Below are 22,206 nucleotides of genomic sequence, written 5' to 3'. Positions count from 1 at the left end.
TGGAAGTTGAGAGTCTTCTTAAATATTTCAGCAATAACTACCATTTCTCATCCTTTTTGTAATACAAATCTTTGCCACAATAGGGGTGCAGTCTTCATTTAGGCTTATGTTTCCAGGGTTGCACGCTCTCCTCATAAACATAGCAACGGCGCTACCATCCACTACTTTGCATGTGGTGATTTTTCTAATAGCGATGATACATTTGCCTTGATTGCCCCAAATTCTGTTTCATCGTGTCCCTCCCTGTGACCACGGTTTGTACCCAACTGTGATGGGGGGTAGAGCCAATAGACCGAGGAACAAGACATGGGATGTGGATCTACTGACTGGCTTGTAGGAAAACAGAAGGAAAACCTGACTCCAAAAGTTTCTTAAGGGAAACCAGAGGGGATCAAATATACTCCACCTGCCCTTGAACTCCTTCCCACCTCTCTCAGACAAAGAAGTGTGTTCTTTCTTTTTCCCCATTGTCTGAAATGCGTACCCTTGACTTCTCATTCCATTTCTAGATGGCCTTGCTCTCTCAGTTCCCACCCATGCCCCATCCACACAGTGTTACAGTTTTTCTTCTTTCCTCTCCACTATTTCTTGCCCTCAGCCTGGATCAGGGGTTGGCAGGCATTTTCTATAAAGGGCTGGATGGGGTAAGTGTATTCAGCTCTGTGGGCCATGTGATCTCAGCCCAACTTCTCAAGGCGGCTGGGAGCTAGAAGGCAATCACAGACCGTATGTGGGTGTAAATGGGTGTGACTGTTCCAATACCACTTCACCTGTGAAAGAAGAGGTCACCCTGGATTTGGCCTACTGCCATACTTGGGACCCTTGATCTAGGGAAATGACCAGGTTTTCCTCATATTCCTTAAAAAGAAAAATCATTCGCCTGGATTCTTTTCCCCATAAACCGCTATTCATCTTTATTAAGGTGTTTATCAGTGAGGAAAGTTCTTCTGTGGTTGCCATGTCACATAAGTCATTTTCTCCATGGCCCGCTCACCAAGGCTTCTGACCCCGACACTACTGACAGCGCTCTCACAGATCACTGCTAGCCTCCTCACTGCCTATTTTGTCTCCTCATCCTACTTGATTTCTCTGATACATATTCTACCATTAAATACTCTGTCCTTGAAAATCCTTCCTCACCTGTCTTTTGCAACAGCATATTCTCTCCTTCTCTCTGTTTCTCTTTCTCTTCTATAAATGTCCTCCCAGTCCCCATAGTCCACCGCTTAATTGTCAGTTTAACTCAAGGGTTGCATTCTCATCTCCTTCTACACACTTTCTCTCTGCTGTAATGTCCATTACCATAATTTCAACAGATTCCCATATGCTCATGATTCCTAAACATCTTCAAAGAGCTTTGACTTCTTTCCCATCAAAAGGTAGGAACTTCTAGTGTCTGACTCCTTGGTAGTACAAGCTACTAGTAAGTTCTCTAAGGAGAGACAAAGTGTAGGAATTCTGTGTCACATGATCTGAGTTGCAATTCTGACTTTCGGGGCCTTGGGAAAGTTCCTTAGATTCATGGAACCTGTTTCATTATACATAAAAAAGAAACAATCCCTCACTAGACTTTGGAGGATTAAATGCTATATACATCCATAATCTCTTTATTAACCATTTTACAGATACAAGTAGTTCTAATTTAATGATGATGTCTTTTTAATGTCCCCTTTCCCTTCATTCCTCTAAATCTAATTGGTCAGCCCACCCTTTCATTCCCTGTCTAAAATCTTTGTTAGATTTTTCTCTTCTTATTGCACAAGTTCTTTACCCCCTCAATTCTGCTCTTGATTATTACTGATACATTTCTAATAAAAGAGAGGAAGGCAGCACTTTTTGTTGGCAGTAGGATAAGGTCCAAGTATTTCAGTCCATTTGCAATCTGAATTCACGCTTCATCTCTACCTCCGTCCCACCCTATATGTAGACGTATACCTCCCTGTCTTCCAACCATACCAAGCTACCCCTTGTTCCCAAATGTGCCAGATACATTTAGCATCATCTGTGATTTTGACTTGAGTATTGATTCAGGCAAAAAAACTCATCTCTCTGTAACTGGTGAAATTCTACTGTTTTTAAGACATACCTCAACTTTTGACTCCTCAGTATAGCTACCTCTTCCTACCAGACTTGGAACTAAGTATTCTCTTTGGTAAATCATCACTAAAAATAGACTAAGTTCCATTGAGGCAGGGACTTCTTTTTTAATGTTTCGAGTTTTTATTTAAATTTTAGTTAATATACAGTGTAATAATAGTTTCAGGAGTAGAACCTAGTGATTCATCACTTACATACAACAACCAGTGCTCATCACAAGTGCCCTCAATAATCTTTATCACCCATTTAACCCATCCCCATGCCCACCTCTCCTCCAGCAACCCTCAGTTTGTTTTCTGTATTTAAGAATCTGTTTTATGGTTTGCTTCTCTCTCTTCCCCATGTTCGTCTGTTTTGTTTCTTAAATTCTACAAACGAGTGAAATCATAGGTATCTGTCTTTCTCCTACTCAGCATATAATACACTCTAGCTCCAACCATGTCATTGAAAATGGCAAGATTTCACTCCTTTTTTATGGTCGAGTAATATTCCATTGTATATATACACCAAATCTTCTTTATCCATTTATCAGTTGAGGGGCATTTGGGCTCTTTCCATAATTCGGTTATTGTTGATAATGCTGCTATAAATATCAGGGGTGCATGTGCCCCTCAAATCTGTAGTTTTGTATCCTTTGGGTAAATACCTGGTAGTGTATTTGCTGGGTCATGGGGGACTTTATTTCCTAAGAGGGCAGGAGCTTCGAGTAATAGTAGGCACTCAGATATTATTATAGCATGAATGTCATTATAGTTTAAACAGTTTAGCCAACTAGTCTTATTTTTTTCTAGTGACAATATAAGTTTCAAGAATCAGAGATTCAAGGAAGCTTGAAGATTTTAGTTTTGAGACTTAAAATATATTTTGTCTGTAACCTTTTTTCTCATAATTGACAAACTACTTGAAAACAGGAAGGAAGGAGGGAAGAAAGGAGAGAAAATAAGTCACTGGCCCACATGCCAGAGTCAAAAGGAGGTGAGAGCAGGAGGGGAAGGGCCCCTGGGGGAAACCTGAAAGAATGAATTTAAGACCTAAGTAAAAATGAGTTTTTTCAAGTTTCATTTGTTTGTTTGCTTGTCTGTTACAACGAAGGATATTTACTGTAAGACTTTTTTTTTTTTTTTTTTGCTCAGGAATATGACAAATGATAAAATTATGTGCAGTGCTAACAATACGGCGGATACAAGATATTGTGAGTTCTTCAAAGTTTTAAGGATTAGGAGCCCTAATTCTTTTTCAGAATGATTTGCAAGCTTAAATACGTGCTTTCTTTGCATCTTCAGACTTATGTCTAAATGATATGGCCAAAAGCTGAAGTTTAAAACCAGCTTCTCCAGGGTCAGCTGGGTGGCTCATGGTTGAGCATCTGCCTTTGGCTCAGGGCATGATCCCAGAGTCCCGGGATCGAGTCCCGCATTGGGCTCCCTGTGAGAAGCCTGCTTCTCCCTCTGCCTGTGTCTCTGCCTCTCTTTGTATGTCTTGCATGAATAAATAAATAAAATCTTAAAAGAAAAAAAAAACAGCTTCTCCAAAACGTCTTACCTGATAATATAAGCCTCGCCATTACCATTATTATTCAATTATGCCCTATTACCCATATTTTTCGTTTACATGACAATATGTATGTATGTGTTGTTTATTCTCTGCACTAGAATCGTAGCTATGCATAAATCCATGTTTGTATTTCTCTTAGATATTAAAACCAAAAGTTCTGTCAACTTTGTATATAGCTCAGGGTTAAATCTAGGTAAAATACTTGTTAACTAGGTACTCAGTTCCTTATTAAAATTCATAATTAAAATCATAGCTTTATCATTATGGAAAGTTATTTCAAAAGTTCACCAAAAGAACGATTTATACTTATCATTGTCATTTTTGTCATTATTACTATTATTTGACACCTTAGAGCCTCTTAGCCTTTGTAATAAATTCTAACGTACAGAATATCTATTTGCTTTTATAAAACATTCATAAATTCTGTGATTCAGAAGTAAAGTTATCCAAGGTTATGATAAGGTATTCCAAAGGCACCGACAGGGACCCTCTCTTAGGTTTTTGTTTTTGTTTTTGTTTAGCTATGAGTCATTTAAAGATGGAAGATACAGGTTTAACAATAGTCTCATGCACTGGCTTTTTCTTTCGTGGTTCTGAATACGAATTCAGTTGAGACTTAAAGATAACAGGAAGATCTTTTGATTTGAAAGCTATATGAATTCACAAGGGAATGAGTTTGGTTTCTTCTCTACTTTGTAATGCAAAGAAGTGCATTCCACAAAATCAGATGAAACAAGCCATTAATTTGACAGTCTCAGTCCTCATAGCCCTATTGATTCAAAAAGCTGAAAACAGTTATGGAGGCTTATTGGCTCCAATTAGGCGTCGTGAAGCTTGAGGTTAGAAGAAATGAGTGTACTGGGAGAAGAATCACTCAGCAACAGAATCCTTCTTAACATTGTATCAGAATGGGCATAAAATCTTGGTCTCCTGTTATTTTTGTACTTTTTCATTTATTGATTATCTTTATGGACCTGTTTCAGAATGTCCAGAGTCTCATTTCAAAGCTGATTGTGCCACCTTTTGGGTTGCTTTTAGTGAACAAAAGGTATTTGTCCTATCTTGTGAGATGTTTCATGACTATAAGCTCAAGAGCTTCTTAGAAGTCTCATTTAGATGTTCTCAAAAGAATATTTTCCGTTCCTTCTATATAATTATTCATGTGGAAATGCCTCAGGATATACTCTATTGATGGATTAATAAATACAGACTCTATAGATATATTCTCATTTGAGCACATGCATCATCTCTCATGGAAATAACTCCTCTCGTTTGAGGTGTGTAACATTTGGGGGTTTTGCTCTTATCAATAAGAAGCCTAGCTAACTCTCGTGACCACCCTTAGTGCATATAAATAATATATATCCACAATATTGTTCTTTAATGCTAAGATCTTAATAAATAGTGCCACAAAAAGGAAGAGTCAGGGAGGAAAATGTTATTCACATTTTTAAGAACAATATCTAATGGAGCAATATAGTGGTTTCTTCAAATATTCCTTTCAGAATGTCCATTTTTGTCCATGTTTTACCTTAGTGATAGAAAAGTGATTTTTCCTCTAAATGATCACAATATACTACATCTCAAATAACTTTTCATATATAATCAAATGACAGGAAGATGTTTTTCTGACGTGTGGGTGGGGATGCTGAGGAGGAAAGACTTGATTGCTAGAATCAATTATCAGTTATAAAATCCTTGCTTATCATTTGTTAACAAATCCTCAGTTGAAAAAACCTTTTAACCAGCTTGGTATAAGCCTAAATTTGGCTGTACAATGAATATAATCCAACTCTAATAGAAGATGACTGTATTTCCAAGTATATTTAAAATAGGAAAAAATAAGATTATTGTAATAAATCTAACATCACAGCAACCAATTCATGGAGCTTAATTATGACACTACTAAATGTGAAAATCTATTCAGCGCTAGGAACACTTTTCACATTACATTCACGCTAAAGATTGGCTGTTAAGAGCTCATTACTGGTATTTTTCTAAAGAGTGGTTTATTAAACACAGTTACCTAATAAGCATCTTTGGTCGTGCAAATTGCTGAAAACAGTAATGAGTCTGATTAGACTTCATTTCAATTACGACAGCTTGTCTAGAAAAAATATATATATATACATATATATATGTATATATATATATATATTTCCTTGATGCCTCAAAATCTAGCTATAAGACACAGCAGAGTTTAAAAAATAAAAAGCCACCTCTATATTTCCTTTCCACAGTTCACTAATGAAGAGAGAATTGTCCAAGTCATCATCCAATTTACACACTGGAAAACTGGATGGACAAAGTAGAGTCACAATCATGTTTGGTTAAAAACAGCAAAGGCTGTCTTGACTAATATGTCTAAATAAGGTCACCTTTAGTTTCTCCCTGCTTTTTTTTTTTTTTCTCTCCTTAGGAATATAAAGCTATAAATGAGGTGGAGACTTAAAAATGATTCATTCTTATTTGGTTTGTGGAGGTTATTCTCCAGATTAATAGGCTCACCTTTCAATTATGTTTTATCCATGGATCTTCTACTTAAAATCATAACAATACAGGAAGCTGCTGGACTATGCATGCTAATTATCAGGCCATTTTTTTTTAGTACATATATTGGAAGGAAAAAATAAACCATGCTTTATGAATGTGCACTAATATTTCAGAAAGTGTCAAGAAATGTTCATTAGACACTAAACTTGATTTTGATATTTAAAAAAAGTATGTTATTTAGCTGCATTTAACAGCTAACCTCCTATTAAATCATGCCTGAATATTACTGCTCAAATTGAAAGAAAAAAACTGTTAATGTAAAAAGCCTTTAAGTGATTAAGCTGTCATTGCTGTCATTCGGGTACTCTAGTAACATTTTAATGCTTCTGGGAGCTATGGCCAGGGATGCAGTGCACCATTTTATGCTATATTCTCTGAATAGATTCTCTTTTAAAGTATAATATCATTTGACACTGAACAGGATAAAATAATTCCTAGGGTAAAATATGAAAACAATGGCTGGATGTAGAAGCATTTATAAAAAGGAGGGCACAATAAAACATCCTCACCTGAAAAACTTCACAAGTTAGCTAAGTGATCAGGTAATGGCCAGGAGACGAAAGTCAAATATAAATGAATGTTCTTGTGGACATTCGGATGCTTTCAAAAAAGACTTACTTAAAATGAGACCAGTTCAGGTATGTCATTTCAATGAGGAAGGAATCTTCTTCGACTTATGATTCATCATTACTTTTATGAATCTCTATTGTGTAAAAAACTATTCTATAGAAAACACAGAACACTTCTAAATTGACAACTGGGGGTGCTCTCCTATGTAACCCAGTTATTACATATTTTAATTGTTTGCTTCTTAGGGGTTTTTTAAGCATTTCATTGAAAATGATTCTAATAAGTGTATCAACTATACTTCGGTTAAAAAATGGTTGTTTTTATTCACCTGAGAAAATGCACCAATATGCAATGAAATTGTTATTAGATTTCCTTCTTGAAGAATACTACACATGTCAACCCAGACCTCCTGGAAAATGAGTGCTCAATTAAGGAAAAGAATGTTCGCAATGTAGTTTGCGATCATAAATAAAACTTTTAAGTTTTATAAGTATGGAAGTTTTTTGAGGTGTACAACTCGGTTCCAGCCACAAATACCCAGCTAAGGAAAACCTGAGATATGCTTACTTGTGATTAAAAATATGGTGTGCACATTCGTTAAATGATTTAGAATGGACTTTGGATTCTGAGATTAGAAGTAAAGGAGATCATTTTTAGGATAAAAGCAATTTTAAAAATCTCTTTCCTTTTTCTGTCATTTCCCCATTTTCTCTATATCCTTTTTGTAACTACAGACATAACACTGAAATACATATATACAGGCCTCTAGATTTGATTTCTTTTGGTGTAGCCTACATGGATCACCTGCAGGGTTCAAGTTTTCCTGTCGTTTAGGGAGTTTGTGTAAATAGGATGCACATAATTTGAAGAGGGGGCAGGAAGATTTGACCTATTTACCTTTTATTTTATTTTATTTTTTAAAGATTTTATTTATTTATTCATGAGAGACAGAGAAAGAGAGAGACAGAGGCAGAGACACAGCAGAGGGAGAAGGAGGCTCCATACAGGGAGCCCGATTTGGGATTCGATCCCGGGTGTCCAGGATCACGCCTGGGCCGCTAAGCTGCTGAGCCACCCGGGCTGCCCCCTATTTACCTTTTAATGTAAGCAACTAAAACTAGCAAATTTAAAAATTAGTTTATTTTATCTTGATAAACACTGGGTGGTATATGTAAGTGATGAATCACTAAATTATATTCCTGAAACTAATATTACACTAGATGTTAATTAACTAGAATTTAAATAAAAACTTGAAACATTAAAAAAATACATTTCTTTCAAATTTCCTGCTGATTTTAAAATGTGACTGTTATCTCCCTTTTCCTTAAAATTATTAGCAAATACTGGAGCATTTGCATAACTAAGGAGGCCAATAAAATAGTTCATGATGGGTAAGAAGTATACAATTGTAGTAACAGTTTATACCATATAGAAGCAACATCCTTATAGCTTTTAACTTTATTGACAGTAATGAGAGCAAGTTTATTCTTAATTGCTGTATTAGAGACAAAGTAAGCCATATTTATTCACAACAGAAAAGAGCTGGATTGGAATTGATTGTAGAATTGTGAGCAAAAGAAAGTGGGTATGTATTTCATGCGATTAATGTCACTAGACCAGTCACTGTTTTAAATTCAGCCAAGGTCTAAAATAAAATAAAATAAATTCAGCCAAGGTCTAAAATAAAATAAAATAATAAAATAAATTCAGCCAAGGCCTAAACTTTTTTTACATAATGGCATCGTCTATCAAAACAGATGAAACTGTGTTGTTAAATATTGTCATAGGGCTCGACATCAAGACAGAATCTGAAGAAATGGTTTCTTTTAGGTTAGGTTGTTGGGCACCCCCTCCAGGACAGGAAGTGCCACTTTCTTTGAGGTCGCTGATATCTTTCCTCTTTTCTGCTTCTGTCTCATTATGCAGCATTCTTTGTTTTTACAAATGGAAGAGCCAACAGCACTAATGACTGGACTGTCATTCACACTGCACTTTTAACAACGTTCTGTTTATCTGGAAATTAGAGCATCCTAATTATAGGTGGTGCTCAGGTTTATTTCACCAGACCATAGAATGGGGCTGGGGGAAGGGGAGGAGGAGTGGAGAATGGAAACTAGTGTTGTTGGTAAGAGCTCTTCGCTTTTAATCCTAGACCTTGTTGATTGTATTCAAAAGCAGTTTATCTTCATACATTGTCTCATATGGAAGAAACAACCCTAAACCTACCTAAACTCATTTCATATGTAGCTTTTTCCACTGCCTTCAGATCAAAGTTATTTTCTTCAGGCTGGACTAAATTATACACAGGTCCCAGGAGTGAAGGACACTGAATTAATGCACTATGTCACCCAGCCCTGACTATAGAATATTTTTATCAAAGTCCAAGACGCTATTTTGCTATTGCATTAAAAATTAATGCACGAATTGCCAAAAAGAGAAAAATGCATAAGTAACCTAAACAAATTTTGTCTGGGCTTTGCACACCTCAGAGTCCCCATAAGCAGAGTTTTTATTAAGGAGAATGATTGAAGAGTTATATACTTATATGTAAATCATATTCTACTCCTTTGTCTAATTGTATGAGAGTATCCTTAATCTTAAATAAATAAGCAGCCTCAGTGGTCTATTTTGTTTTACGTAAACTGTCTTTAGAGGAAGGTTCTAGAGAAACACGAAAAAGAGGACAAATGCATACTCCATCGTACACAAGGTCATGGGGTTTGGGAGATTCTGAAATTTGTTTATTGACCCATGTCAGCACGGCGTGTTGGGCAAAAAGTGAATACAGTTCAGCTTAAATATAGCTAAATTGAGCTTTCCATTTATATACTTGAAATAGAATCCACACGTGCAAATAACTATTTACAAATAGCTATGCGTGCGCATAATGGTTAACCTAACGTTTTAGGATTGGGATGGAGAAAATGAAGCAGACACGTCATAATTCAAGGTTGGTTCCATGCCCGGTTTATGTTAACTAAAAGTGGGAATTTATTTTTTATGACACGACAGTAACTTGAGAATCAACCGGAATAACCCCAGACTTTTAGGACAATGGTAATGGTGCCTTGGCAGAAAGCTTTCTGAAAGTAAAGATTCAAAATGACACAGAAGATGCACAGTACTCTTGGCATGTGGATTTCTCTGGATCAACCATAGAGGCTGGGTACTAGGAGTCTAGCACGGGGGCTTTCGGGTTGTGTTAACCCCGTTTATCCCTGCACGCTACACAGCTCACCTGTTATTTACACACATAAGAGGGTTGATACCGCAGAACAAGGGGAGTGCTCTGTTGTGGCACAGAACATACATATTCATTAGCCCGGGCAGTCCCTATGGACATATGTGGTGTGTCCTGATGATCTTTGTATGACAAAAAGAACCGATGTGTGTGTGTGGGGTGGGGAGGAGGTTGATGGCTGTAATGGATTGAAAATGTATATGGGAAAAGGGAAGAGACAGCATGAGAAATGGAAGGCCATAAAGGACCAACTTTAAAGGTTACCTACAAAGCACTGTTAAAGCCGAGTACAAATTATCTAAAAACATTCACAGAGGTAGAATAAACAAAATATTTGACTTCACATGGAAGAATCTGTCCTCTTATCTAGTAACCTTCAAACTTTTTCCCTTGCAATAGTTGAGGACACCTGACACTAAATATTAAGATTCACAGTATACATCATTGGTGTATTTTAAATTGCCGGTGTATGCATAGCCTAGTATTCTTTGTTTTTGTTTCTTTAAAAAAGATTTTATTTATTTATTCATGAGACACACACACACACACACACACACACACACAGAGAGAGACACAGGCAGAGGGAGAATCAGGCTCCATGCACCGGGAGCCCGACATGGGACTCCATCCCGGGTCTCCAGGATTGCGCCCTGGGCCAAAGGCAGGCGCTAAACCACTGAGCCACCCCAGGGATCCCCTCTTTACTTCACTTAAATTAGTATTCAAAAATTTTTACACATCAACTATTGTAAAACCCTGCCCTTACAAAAACAAACGACCAGCCAAACAAAAAATCAAAATTGTAATTTTAAAATAGTTGGAGTTAATGTGAGCATGACTACATATTTACTTGAATACTTGCATTTAAGTTTAGGAAATTTTGGGTCCCCCACAGGAAAACATATTTATTTGAATTATGATTATGATTTCCTGGGTTGCTTTAAGTGACAGGCTGTCTATCCTGATCATATACTGAATATAGACTCCAGTGGACTAAAAGCGATACCTCTTTCTTCGGTGTAATTTGCTTTGCATAAGTGCTCATGCGTTCATCCTCATAAATGGAAGCCATCCTCTTATATATGTCTCATATATTAGAAATGATGACCTACCAGACAAGTAGATACCAAGTTTCATCCTCAGTATGAAATACTGGCAAAACAGTCATTTTTACATTTGGTCACATTTTGATGAGTAAATATTTTGTTGCTGTGAATAAAATCTAATATATTTTAGGGAAACTGACTTAGGTGATAAGCTACACACAAATTTAACTGAAGGACAGAGTACATATCATTCTAGCCTAAGTCATGATGTCTAGAACATTGAATACAGGCTCTTACTAAGCCCAAAAGGATGACCTATAGACCAGATCGGTTGCTTACCAAGATACCACCCCAGTTTTCTCTAAGAAATAGGAAGTGTAACTTTGGAATCACTTATACAGTCTCTCGAAAGATGTACTAAAACTCATGACTGACCGACCTATAGGGGAAACATTAAAATTAAATGAAGCTTTGGTTTGTGATATATTCAAAGGAGCATATTAGGAATGGTGAGGACTGATTTAGGGAAAACATCTAGAAAAAGTATCTGACAAATCAGAGCAAAGGGGGAAACGGTGAAATTACAGCAATGTGGAAACCAGCTTTTTAAATCATTATTCATCATTCTACACTGCTGTACTGAGGACACTGAATCAACCAGAAAAATATCAACCATTTTCCCTATGTTCTGATTAAGGGGACAGGAATGTGTGTGTGTGTGTGTGTGTGTGTGTGTGTGTGTGTGTGTGTGTGTGTATAATATTTAGGGTTTTTTTTTTTTCTAAAGATACTACTTGTTCGTTTTAGAGCACTATACTTACTAGTTTTCAAGAAAATGTACTTAAGTGTAAAAGCTGGAGCTTGAAGCTTCCTAATGCAATCATAAATTTGATTGTTTACGTGACCGATCACTACCATAAAAATACCCGACGTTCTAATAGGGAGTGGGAACACCGTGACAAAGTGGAGAGAGCGTGCCATGTCCAAAGTGGGCAGCTGGGATTCAGGTTCATCCAGTTGTTGCCAGGGGAGAATGAGATCTAGTGATACAGAGCATTCACCTTGTCTTGAGAAATAGAAAATATGGAAATAAAGATTCTTTTTATGAAGTTAACTGTGCTGGCGAAACAGAAGATGGTTGCAGGCTGTATGCTGCCCTCAGGCAGTCAGGTGGCAATTTCTCTACATTAGAGGGTGAGGTATTAAAACTGTATTTACTAAGGGCCATTTAGCCAGAAATGCCTGCGTGGTTCTTAAAAAGGATCGCTTTATGCAAATATGGTGAAATGGGAGGAGGGAGTAATTTGCTTCAAAATGTATTATAAGTTGGAGTCTTGAGGTGTGAAAGTGTGATTTAAAGAGAAAAATCATTTGACAGTATTGCTATATAATTATCTTATTTTGAAGCTGCAAGTTTCACTGGATTTAAACCTCTAAGTACTTTATTTCTTACTTGTGGTCTCTATAATGTTGAGTAACAGGTAACATTTAAAATAAAATACTATGAAAACATCTAGAATCGAAAACATCTGATTTCTGGCCCCTTTTTGTAAGATCATGCTCTGTGTTCTGCTGAGTATGAAAGAATTTCTAATACCTTCCTTATAACCAACATTCCCACTGGAAAATTTCCTTTTCAGTAGCTGTCTTGAGGTTGAAGAAAAAGTGACTTAGAATTCTAGGAGTGATTTTACTTTTTTTTTTTTCTGTCTAGTCAGTTTTGTGCACTTGTATTATTTTTCAAAATCAAAGAATAAGAAATATTTGTATAGCCGTTCACAGAAGATATTTTCATGAATATTATTACTTTAGGTAATCTTCTTAACAATCCAGTAAGATATAGGATACCATTATGGTCCACATTTTATAGCTGCAAAAAAGGGAGTTTGATGTGCTTAAGTGACTTCACCAAGATTTGAACAAATAAGCAATGGCATGAGCAAAGCCCTGGGTCTGACTCTCAAGCTTGGGATATTCACTCTTTGAACAAAATTCCACAACCTTTGTGTTTTCATCAGTCCCTTTCTATCCCAACACGCTAGCAATACCTCCAAATAAAACACTGTGTCAGGCAAAATAGTTTTCAACCCCACAGGACATCATAGTAAGTGAAGTAGCAAAGTATAACTGAGACTGTCTGGGTTGGGGTTACTTCAAAGTTCCCTTAATTTCTAAAATCAAAGAGAATTTAGAATGTGAAATGACAAAGAAGACACGAAGCTGAAAAAGCTTCATTGTCTTATAAAAACAGATGCCCTCGACTTGAATTCTCACCACCGAACCACAGGCTTTATACATAGTGAGCCCTCAGGTCGTTGGCTAAATAAAATTCACAGTCTCTACCACATGGTTAGCTGTTGATAAAGGTCTTCTAACTTTGGCGTTCTCAAGATGGAACTGGATCGACTGGGTTAAAAAGAACGTGTCATTTCCATGCTCTTCCTCCTTGTTTTTGGATATGACATCACATTTTCAGGCTGGGAATGATCAGGGAATAGACTAAGATTTCGGATCAACTGGGTGAGTATAGGGGATCCTAGACACTGCTGTGCTGGCCTCCTGGCTTAGGAGGGGGAGACTCCTACTGGGTCTGCTCAAACATTTCATTTGGTCATCACCTTCCTTGAAGGATCATGATCAGGAGATACCGCATCAGGCCCGTGTTCACCGCCAGGAGGTTTGTAGAAGCCTTTTACTGCACAAACCTGTATTTTTAGCTGGTGAATTTGCTGCCCTCTTCCTGGAATTCTGAATGTCCTGTGTGTTGGTTCTAACATTCCCCAGGAGAGGGTGACTCTGTTGCAGTGTTAGGCCCAGGGGGTGTCAACTATTACATTCAGCTTGACCCTTGAACAACGCAGGTGTCAAGGGTCTGCGTGTCACTTCTGACTCTCCGAAAACGTAACAGCCTACTCTTGACCTTACCAATAACGTAAACAGTCGATTAACACGCATTTTGTATTTTGTCTGTATTTTATACTGTATTCGTATGATAAAGTAAGCTCTACAGAGAAAAGAAAGTGCTGTTAAGAAAATCGTAAGAAATCCATCTGCAGTATTGTCATGTATTTATCAAAACAAAAAACAAAAACAAAACAAAAAAAAAACCTCTGCATACATGTGGACCCACATAATTCATTCAAACCAGTGTTATTCAAGGGTCAACTGCACTTTGTTGTATTTACCCCAGGAGTGACTGCTTTCTAGAGAGAAGGTGGGCAAATATGCCATTAGATTAAAAAAAATACACTTAAATAAGTACTAATGAAAATACATTTAAATACGTACTAATGAAAAGTTCAGGGGTACAGTGGCCCACAGGGGCGTAACGGGTGTAGTGATGTCGTGCAGCAAGCAAGCCTTCCATGCCTGCAGGTGTCTGCCTCCGGTCCCTGCCCCAGGAGTGTGAGAAAACCTACAGATGAAGGCAAGTCCCCAGCAGCCTGCAGTACCCTATGGGAACCTTGTAGAGAACAGCTTTTTTAGACCTGCTGAACGGCTGAGCAGCACACGTGTGTCAGGTAGGGGTCAGGGTAGGGAAGCCCGGACCTTAGAGGAGTATTTCCAGGAAAGTGTGCTAAAAATAGACTCCGGAGGCTTAGTGGCTTATTTCCGATTTCCTCCCGTTCTTAAAGTTGCTTTTATATCCTTCATTTTTCTCCGTAGCAGCTTCTTTGTCATCGTGAAGCTGTGACAGAGCTTCGAAGGACGTCACAGTTGTGTTGTTTCAAAATAAAGAACAAAATGGAGCAAGTAAAGCAATGAGGCAGCAACTGCTTAGTAATTAAACCTAAGTTATAATGTGGGCAGAAACGATCAGAAAGGAAAATGTCCTCCAAACTGTCCAGTTTTATGGGAAATACAGCCTTATTCGTTTAATATACATAAATTCATCCTATAGCAATAAAACAGCAAAGTGCTCAGGCTTCTTAAAGTAGTACCTATCTTTCTGGTGTAATAACTTACGTTAAGGTATCTTAAAAGCAATTTTCTATTAAATAATATATTTTAAGAACAAACACATTGCATTGTGAAATTTGCTAGCTGTATTAGGAATTTCCCGATCCTTTCAAAAATAAAAATCGATGTTTTGGAACAGTCCTTCAATTATCTTTAAGAACTATTTTTCTTACTTTCCACTGTTGTCTGAATCTTTATTGTACCTATTTAAGCTATTTCTAAACAGCAGTGGAAGTTACTGTTCTGGAGTCATGTTTCTAAATAATGTTAAAATAGTATTGTTTCTGAGATTTTTCTCTGCATGTTCCAAAGAGAAACCATATAAAAGCTGTATTTAAAGCCCATCTTATTATTTGGGTGCCAAGTGACACTCGTGTGCTACTTCCTACACATAGAGAACAGCAATAACAATCAAATGGAGCATGATTTTTTTTGTTGTTGTTGTTCAAAGAACATTTGGCTCGACGTTTTTCTTCTGTTCCACATCAGGACTATCACCACCAGTAAACAGAATAACAACAACAACAACAACAACACAACCAAGTTTGGTTCTCCTTCCAATTAGCATTAAAATTCAAAAAACTGATGAGAAAGCTCTCTGTGCTCCAAAAGCACAGGACAATCTCCTGTACGCTGGCTTCTTCGGCTCCTACTAATAATAAGAACTAGTTTATGCTTAACTATTAACTGGAGCTTTCAAGTAACATTAGTGATTTCAAAACCCGGGGTAAGTACTCGTGTTCCAGGGGATGTGAATAATTCTGTTCCCTTAAGGTGATTTAATCAAAGCTCAGTCTTGCCTTTGGCGGCCTCGCTAAGGTTAGTGTTAGTTAATATGCATCAATAAATAAACTTTCAATTATCTTGGTAAGCACATCCAAAAATAGCACGAGAACCAAAAGGCAATGGTACATCAAGTAATTGTCCCAAATAAATAATTTTGATAGGATCTTTGTTCAATTTCAGATGCAGTAGAAAGCTTAGAAAATGTATGTCTTGCCAGAGTTGAACTTCACAGACCCGCTCCGTGAAAACAACCCCCCTCTTTTATGCAAACTTTACATTCTTGTCTATTACAGTGATTTTAACTTCCTAAAATCATTTTTTGCACATTTTTTGTAAACGATTAATTTACAAGAAAAAATTTTAAGCCAATAAAGTAGAAAGCTGCCCCTTTTTTGTTTATTTTTCAAATAATTATTCAAAATCCAGAGCAGTTTCATTTTTTTTTTTTAATGGGCTTTTATCATGTTCTTCATATATGTTAACTAATGCTTAGGTCAGCTGAGGAAGCCACGCCTCCTAGTGTGTGTGAGTGTGTGCGTGTGTGTGTGTGTGTGTTATGTTGAGTTTGTGGTAAATCCTGTTTTCTCTGACTCCCAAATTTTTTTCTGGAGGCCTCCTTTCAAGACATTTATTCACGTTTCTTCTGTATCAATGTAATCAGACTTCCACTCAGAGCATATGTGAGTTCTTATTTTTTTCAACTCTGTATTTGAAAATCTTTTAAAGAAAAAATCCTACTAGAAATTCCCTGGAAATAATTTACAGGACTAATGAATTTGTAGGTCTTTTAGACAGTTCTACATTATAGTCACATTAATATTCTTTCCTTTTTATAGGGCTTGAAGTAAATCCCATGACACTAGAAGAATTTAGATACTGATTACTTGCGATTGGTTCCTGGTGATTTGCTCTTAATAATTTCCAGTTGAATTTAATGAAAGTATGATTCCTGAAATGCTGCTTCATTAAAATTGCATCTTTTCCCTTTTTAAGTGTGGTTTCGGTCATTTCACCCATTCTGCGATGTGTTTTCCTCACCCCCCCCTTCAAAAGGAGTGATTGAGAAGGCAGAAACAATTAAGAAAAATCACTTTAGTTCCTCCTAGAACTCACCCCCAGAGTTTCTCAGACTGAAATGCAAGCTGTACTTCATCAGGATTTCACAATTATTTTTGTAATTGATGATATATATATACATATATATATATATATTTTTAAGTGGAGTTTTAAAAGAGAAACACATATGAGGATTTGGGAGGAGTAAGGGAGAGGAGGGTGAAGAAAGAATCTGTTGCATCTACAAGAGAAGTAAGGTCTTTCATATTTTTATTAAAAAAAATAGAGAGCTTGATTAAGTTATACTGTGCAGCATTCAGACTTAATTTAACTGAGATGGTGATTTGCAAATGAATATCTACATGGATCCTTTTTAAAAATCCAAATGCAAATGAGTACAACTGCAGTAAAATATATTTGCAAATGAATCCTGTTGCTTTATTCATTTATTGTGTAATTACTGCAATCCTTCCCACCTTGTTTTCAGTATTTCTTAATCATTAAGTCGGAAGCATGACAGCAGTGCCAGCCCTGGCATGATTCTCTTTGACTAAAACCTTGTAAATTAACACAATTAGCACAGCATCATCCTGCTAATTAACTTCCAGTGTCTGGTGCAGTGGTTTTGCAAACAAGGAAGAGAGAGTCAGGAGGGAATCAACATGCCATTCTGTTACCAAACTCTGTGCTATGTTCAGTTTAGCTCAGCAAGTCAAAGCTGGCCATGTCAGAAGCCAGAGGCAGGGAACGAAGAGCTAAAGGGCTTGGAGAAGGAAGGCGGAAGGGTGTAGGAGCTGTCAAAACAGACTGCCGTAATTCAGAAGGGAGCCAATGCCACAGATGCTTCATTGAGACCAGGCCTCCTCCTTATCGAGGCATCTCTGCCAGAGGGCATTAAGGCAGTTTACAAAATTCACTTTGGCTAATACAAAAGAGATTAAGGAGGCCTACTTAATGCAGCTGTACCAGAAGAGGAAGTGTTGGAACCACGCAGAGATTAGAATGAGGTGAGCCAGCCCCGGGAGACAGAGCAGGGCGCGGTGCTGTATGGTGACCAAGTATACGTGAGTCCTTGAGGGTCCGAGGGAGGGTATGTCACAGATCCCTTTGGGTGCCTGTTCCCTAATCTGCGAAGTGAGGGAATTTCTAGGGTCTCCTTAAACTGTAAAACTCCAACGATCCTCGGATTCTGAGAAAAGAGTCTTGTTTCACAACAGTTTGCTACTGAAGTCCCCTTGCTTCAGTTAGTGATCGGGCAGGTAACAGAATTACCCGTAGCGCCTCATTATCTAGGGGCGCTCTTGGAGTTCATGCCGCACACACACTGCTTCCCGCAGAAGCCTAAGGAGAACCCCGATTCTCTCCCTCTTTATTCTTATGCTCCCTTTCACCTGTCTCCTCCCCCGCCCTCCTTCCTTCCTGCCTCTTCTCTCTCTGTCCAGGTGTATACACATCCGTATACACACGCACATGCACGCACGTGAGAGGGGTACGTCTATGCGGGCCTATGTACGTGTGTGTATCTGCATGTGTCCTCTCCCCTCTCAGTCCTCGGAGGCCGGGGGTGGGGGGGTGGGGGGGGGGCGCGAGGGAAGGACTGTAGGAGAAGGAGGGAGCGTGCCAGCTGGAAGACCGACAGACAAGTGATGCTTGTTTTTTTTTTTCAGAGACTCAACAACAGAACTGAGAGGCAGAAAGGAGCCAGTTGTAATTCATACCGAGTTGTAGGCTTTGTGCGATGAAAGCGATGGAGCGCTGCCTGGGAGATTGCTTTGCTGCACTCCACGAAGCAGATTTGAAACTGTCGTGGAGCACTTTAGATGAGAGTTGGATTATGGAGTGACCTGCTATGTCTGTGTCATATTGTTCTGCGCAGGGAGCATTATACTGTGCTAACTAGGTGTTCAGTCCCGAAGAAGAGAGGGGTCCTAGATGTGATCTGTCGGCTGTGTCTCGTTTTTACATTGGCTAAAATACAAAACAGAAACTCTGGTGTGAAAAGACACAACAGCCAGATACTGCCCGTGTTCATAGTGTCACGTGCCGGATGTTTAACAGATCCGCATATTTCATTGTTTTTAAGGACCTGCTGTCGAAGTCTGATCTGACAGGAGCGTGTGTGTACATATATACGGGTCCCTGCGCGTGTGCACTGCGTGTGTGCCTGTGTGCGCGCGTGTGTGTGCAGCAAGTAACCTGATAGGCTCCACCGGAATCGATCTGCTTATTGCTTAAGGAGGAGGAAAAAAAAAAAAAAAAAAAAAAGAATCCGGCCCTCTACAGAGATCTTTATTTAAATTCGGTTGCCTTTTCACACAGGACTGAAATTCGGTCCCCTTTTAAAGCGCACGCACTGTGCGGCCACAGTGGATACTGTGACCTGTGGGAATTCTTTAGGATGGCTGTGGCGTTAATGGAAAATCGCAGGTAACCAAGGAAGTTAGGGGAGAGCTGTGACCCTTTCCGATGAGCACCTTAGTAAATTGACTTTTCCTCGCTCCTCCCCCCCCCCCCATCCTCAGGCTTGAAGATGCAGTGGACGCCGGAGCATGCGCAGTGGCCAGAACAGCACTTTGACATCACGTCGACCACTCGGTCCCCCGCGCACAAGGTCGAAGCCTACCGCGGCCACCTGCAGCGCACCTACCAGTACGCCTGGGCCAACGACGACATTTCTGCGCTGACGGCGTCCAACCTGCTGAAGAAGTACGCGGAGAAGTACTCGGGCATCCTGGAAGGCCCCGTGGACCGGCCTGTGCTCAGCAACTACTCGGACGCGCCCTCGGGGCTGGTGAACGGCCGGAAGAATGACAGCGAGCCCTGGCAGCCGTCGCTGAGTGCGGACGCCGTGTACCCCATGAACTGCGTCCCCGAGGTGCTCGCCGCCGGCAAGGCCGGGGTGGCGCCCGCGCTGCCGCCCGCCGACGCCTCGGCCAGCATCGGCAGCTCCCCGGGGGTGGCCAGCAACCTGGCCGAGCCCAGCTACTCGAGCAGCAGCTGCGGCAGCCACCCGGTGGCCGGCCTGCACGCCGGGCTCCCGTCTCAGGAATACGCCCCGGGCTACAACGGCTCGTACCTGCACTCGGCCTACGGCAGCCAGCCGGCCCCCGCGCTCCCGTCCCCGCACCCGTCGCCGCTGCACAGCTCGGGGCTCCTGCAGCCGCCGCCGCCGCCGCCGCCGCCGCCGCCGCCCGCCGCCCTGGTCCCCGGCTACAACGGGGCCTCCAACCTGGCGGGCTACAGCTACCCGGCGGCCGGCTACCCCCCGCAGGCGGCCGTGGGCGCGGGCTACAGCCCCGGGGGCGCGCCGCCGCCGCCGCCCTCGGCCTACCTGCCGTCCGGCATCCCCGCGCCCACGCCGCTGCCGCCCACCACCGTCGCGGGCTACGCCTACCAGGGCCACGCGCTCGCGCCCCTGGCGCCTCGGCCCTGGCGGGCGGCCCGGCGAGCTCGCTCAAGCGGAAGGCTTCTACATGGCGGCGCAGGGCGACCTGGACGCCGGCTAACGCGGGCTACGGCTACGGGCAGCAGCGGTCCGCGCAGAGCCCCATGTAACAGGATGCCCGACGGCGCCCTCTCGGGCTCGGGCCCCGGCCAGCCGGCCCGGCCGCGGAGGCGGGGGCGGCGGCGGGGGCGGCGGCGGCGGCGGCGGGAGCGGGGAGCGGCGGCGGGAGCGCGAGCAGCTTGCGACCGCGGCGCCGACCCCGCCTTCCGCCGCCGCCCGCCGCCGCCGCCCGCCCGCCCCGCCCTGGCCTTCACGCCGAGCAAGCAGCTGCTGGCCCCGAGCAGCCGCGCAAGTTCGGCGGCCAGCCCGGCCGGGCCCTGACGCCGCCCGCCTACGGCGCCGCCAAGCCCGGCCTGGGCGCGCGGCCCGGCGGCGACTCGTTCGGCAAGTACCCGTCGCCCGGCGTGGGCGAGCCCGGGGAGGAGCACCGGCCGCTGCTGCCCCACGGCCTGCAGGGCCCCGCGCTGCGCGCACCTACCTCAGCCGGCCACGCCGCCGACGAGCCGCTCAAGGGCGCCGAGCCGCACCTGCTCGACCTGGTGAGCAGCGAGATCATCGCGCAGGGCCCGCCGCTGGACTGGGGCGACATCGCCGGCCTGGACCTGGTGAAGGCGGTGCTCAAGGAGGAGGTCCTGTGGCCCGTGCTCAGGTCGGACGCCTTCAGCGGCCTCACGGCCTCGCCGCGGAGCATCCTCCTCTTCGGGCCCCGCGGGACCGGCAAGACGCTGCTGGGCCGCTGCCTGGCGGGCCAGCTCGGGGCCACGTTCTTCAAGATCGCCGGCTCCGGGCTGGTGGCCAAGTGGCTGGGCGAGGCGGAGAAGATCATCCACGCCTCCTTCCTCGTGGCGCGGTGTCGCCAGCCCGCCGTGATCTTCGTCAGCGACATCGACATGCTCCTCTCCTCCCAGGTGAGCGAGGAGCACAGTCCAGTCAGTCGGATGAGAACGGAATTCCTGATGCAGCTGGACACTGTACTCACGTCGGCCGAGGACCAAATCGTAGTCATTTGTGCCACCAGTAAACCAGAGGAGATCGACGAGTCCCTCCGGAGGTACTTCATGAAACGACTCTTGATCCCACTTCCCGACAGCACAGCGAGGCACCAGATGATAGTACAACTGCTCTCACAGCACAATTACTGTCTCAGTGACAAGGAGTTTGCACTGCTCGTCCAGCGCACAGAAGGCTTCTCCGGACTAGACGTGGCTCACCTGTGTCAGGAAGCGGCGGTGGGCCCCCTCCACGCCATGCCAGCCACGGACCTTTCAGCCATCATGCCCGGCCAGTTGAGGCCCGTCACGTATCAAGACTTTGAAAATGCTTTCTGCAAGATTCAGCCTAGCATATCTCAAAAAGAGCTTGATATGTATGTTGAATGGAACAAAATGTTTGGTTGCAGTCAGTGATGACTTCTTTAAAAAAAAAAATAAATGTAATGAATGTTGGCACACGCGCATAAAACCTGCTACATAGGGTATAGAGCCCCTTTCCAGTAGTGTTTAAATCGCAAAGGGTACTGGGGAAGATGACGATGGAGTTGCATCTTTAGCGTCAGGGTAGATTTGGAGGAAAGAAAAAAAAAAAAAACAAAAAAACGCATCAAACGAGAGCTTCTGATTTGAGAGCCCCAGATACAGAAAGCATCTGTCGATGCTCAGTTCAGTTCAAGCTAGACAACGCTCACCAAGGAGCAAGGTGCAAGTGTGTTGATTTCAGAAGGACATGAACCTCGTGTGTTGATTCCATTCTGCTGTTCTCGAGATTTAGTTGCTGTCAAGTGCCTGGAGTGGTGCTTTATTTTTTGTTTGCCTCACAATTACATTGGTGGCATGTGCTAA

General features: G+C 41.8%; 1 protein-coding gene across 1 annotated transcript in view; it reads left to right on the top strand.

The window, feature by feature from the left end:
• The window catches only part of FIGN (fidgetin, microtubule severing factor), a 125,205-nt gene extending 103,222 nt beyond the window's left edge, over positions 1-21,983 (top strand). Inside the window, 5 exon segments of the mRNA XM_038584675.1 lie at positions 19,386-20,285; positions 20,288-20,415; positions 20,417-20,450; positions 20,538-20,639; positions 20,642-21,983. Of these exon segments, the coding sequence (XP_038440603.1) occupies positions 19,386-20,285; positions 20,288-20,415; positions 20,417-20,450; positions 20,538-20,639; positions 20,642-21,774 (2,297 nt within the window). The 3' untranslated portion in view covers positions 21,775-21,983.
• The last annotated feature ends 223 nt before the right edge of the window (positions 21,984-22,206 follow it).

The sequence above is a fragment of the Canis lupus genome, chromosome 36, assembly GCF_011100685.1.
Source record: "Canis lupus familiaris isolate Mischka breed German Shepherd chromosome 36, alternate assembly UU_Cfam_GSD_1.0, whole genome shotgun sequence".
Classification (NCBI taxonomy): domain Eukaryota; kingdom Metazoa; phylum Chordata; class Mammalia; order Carnivora; family Canidae; genus Canis; species Canis lupus.
Note: the sequence above shows the minus strand (reverse complement) of the source record. Positions and strands in the feature narration are given on the sequence as shown.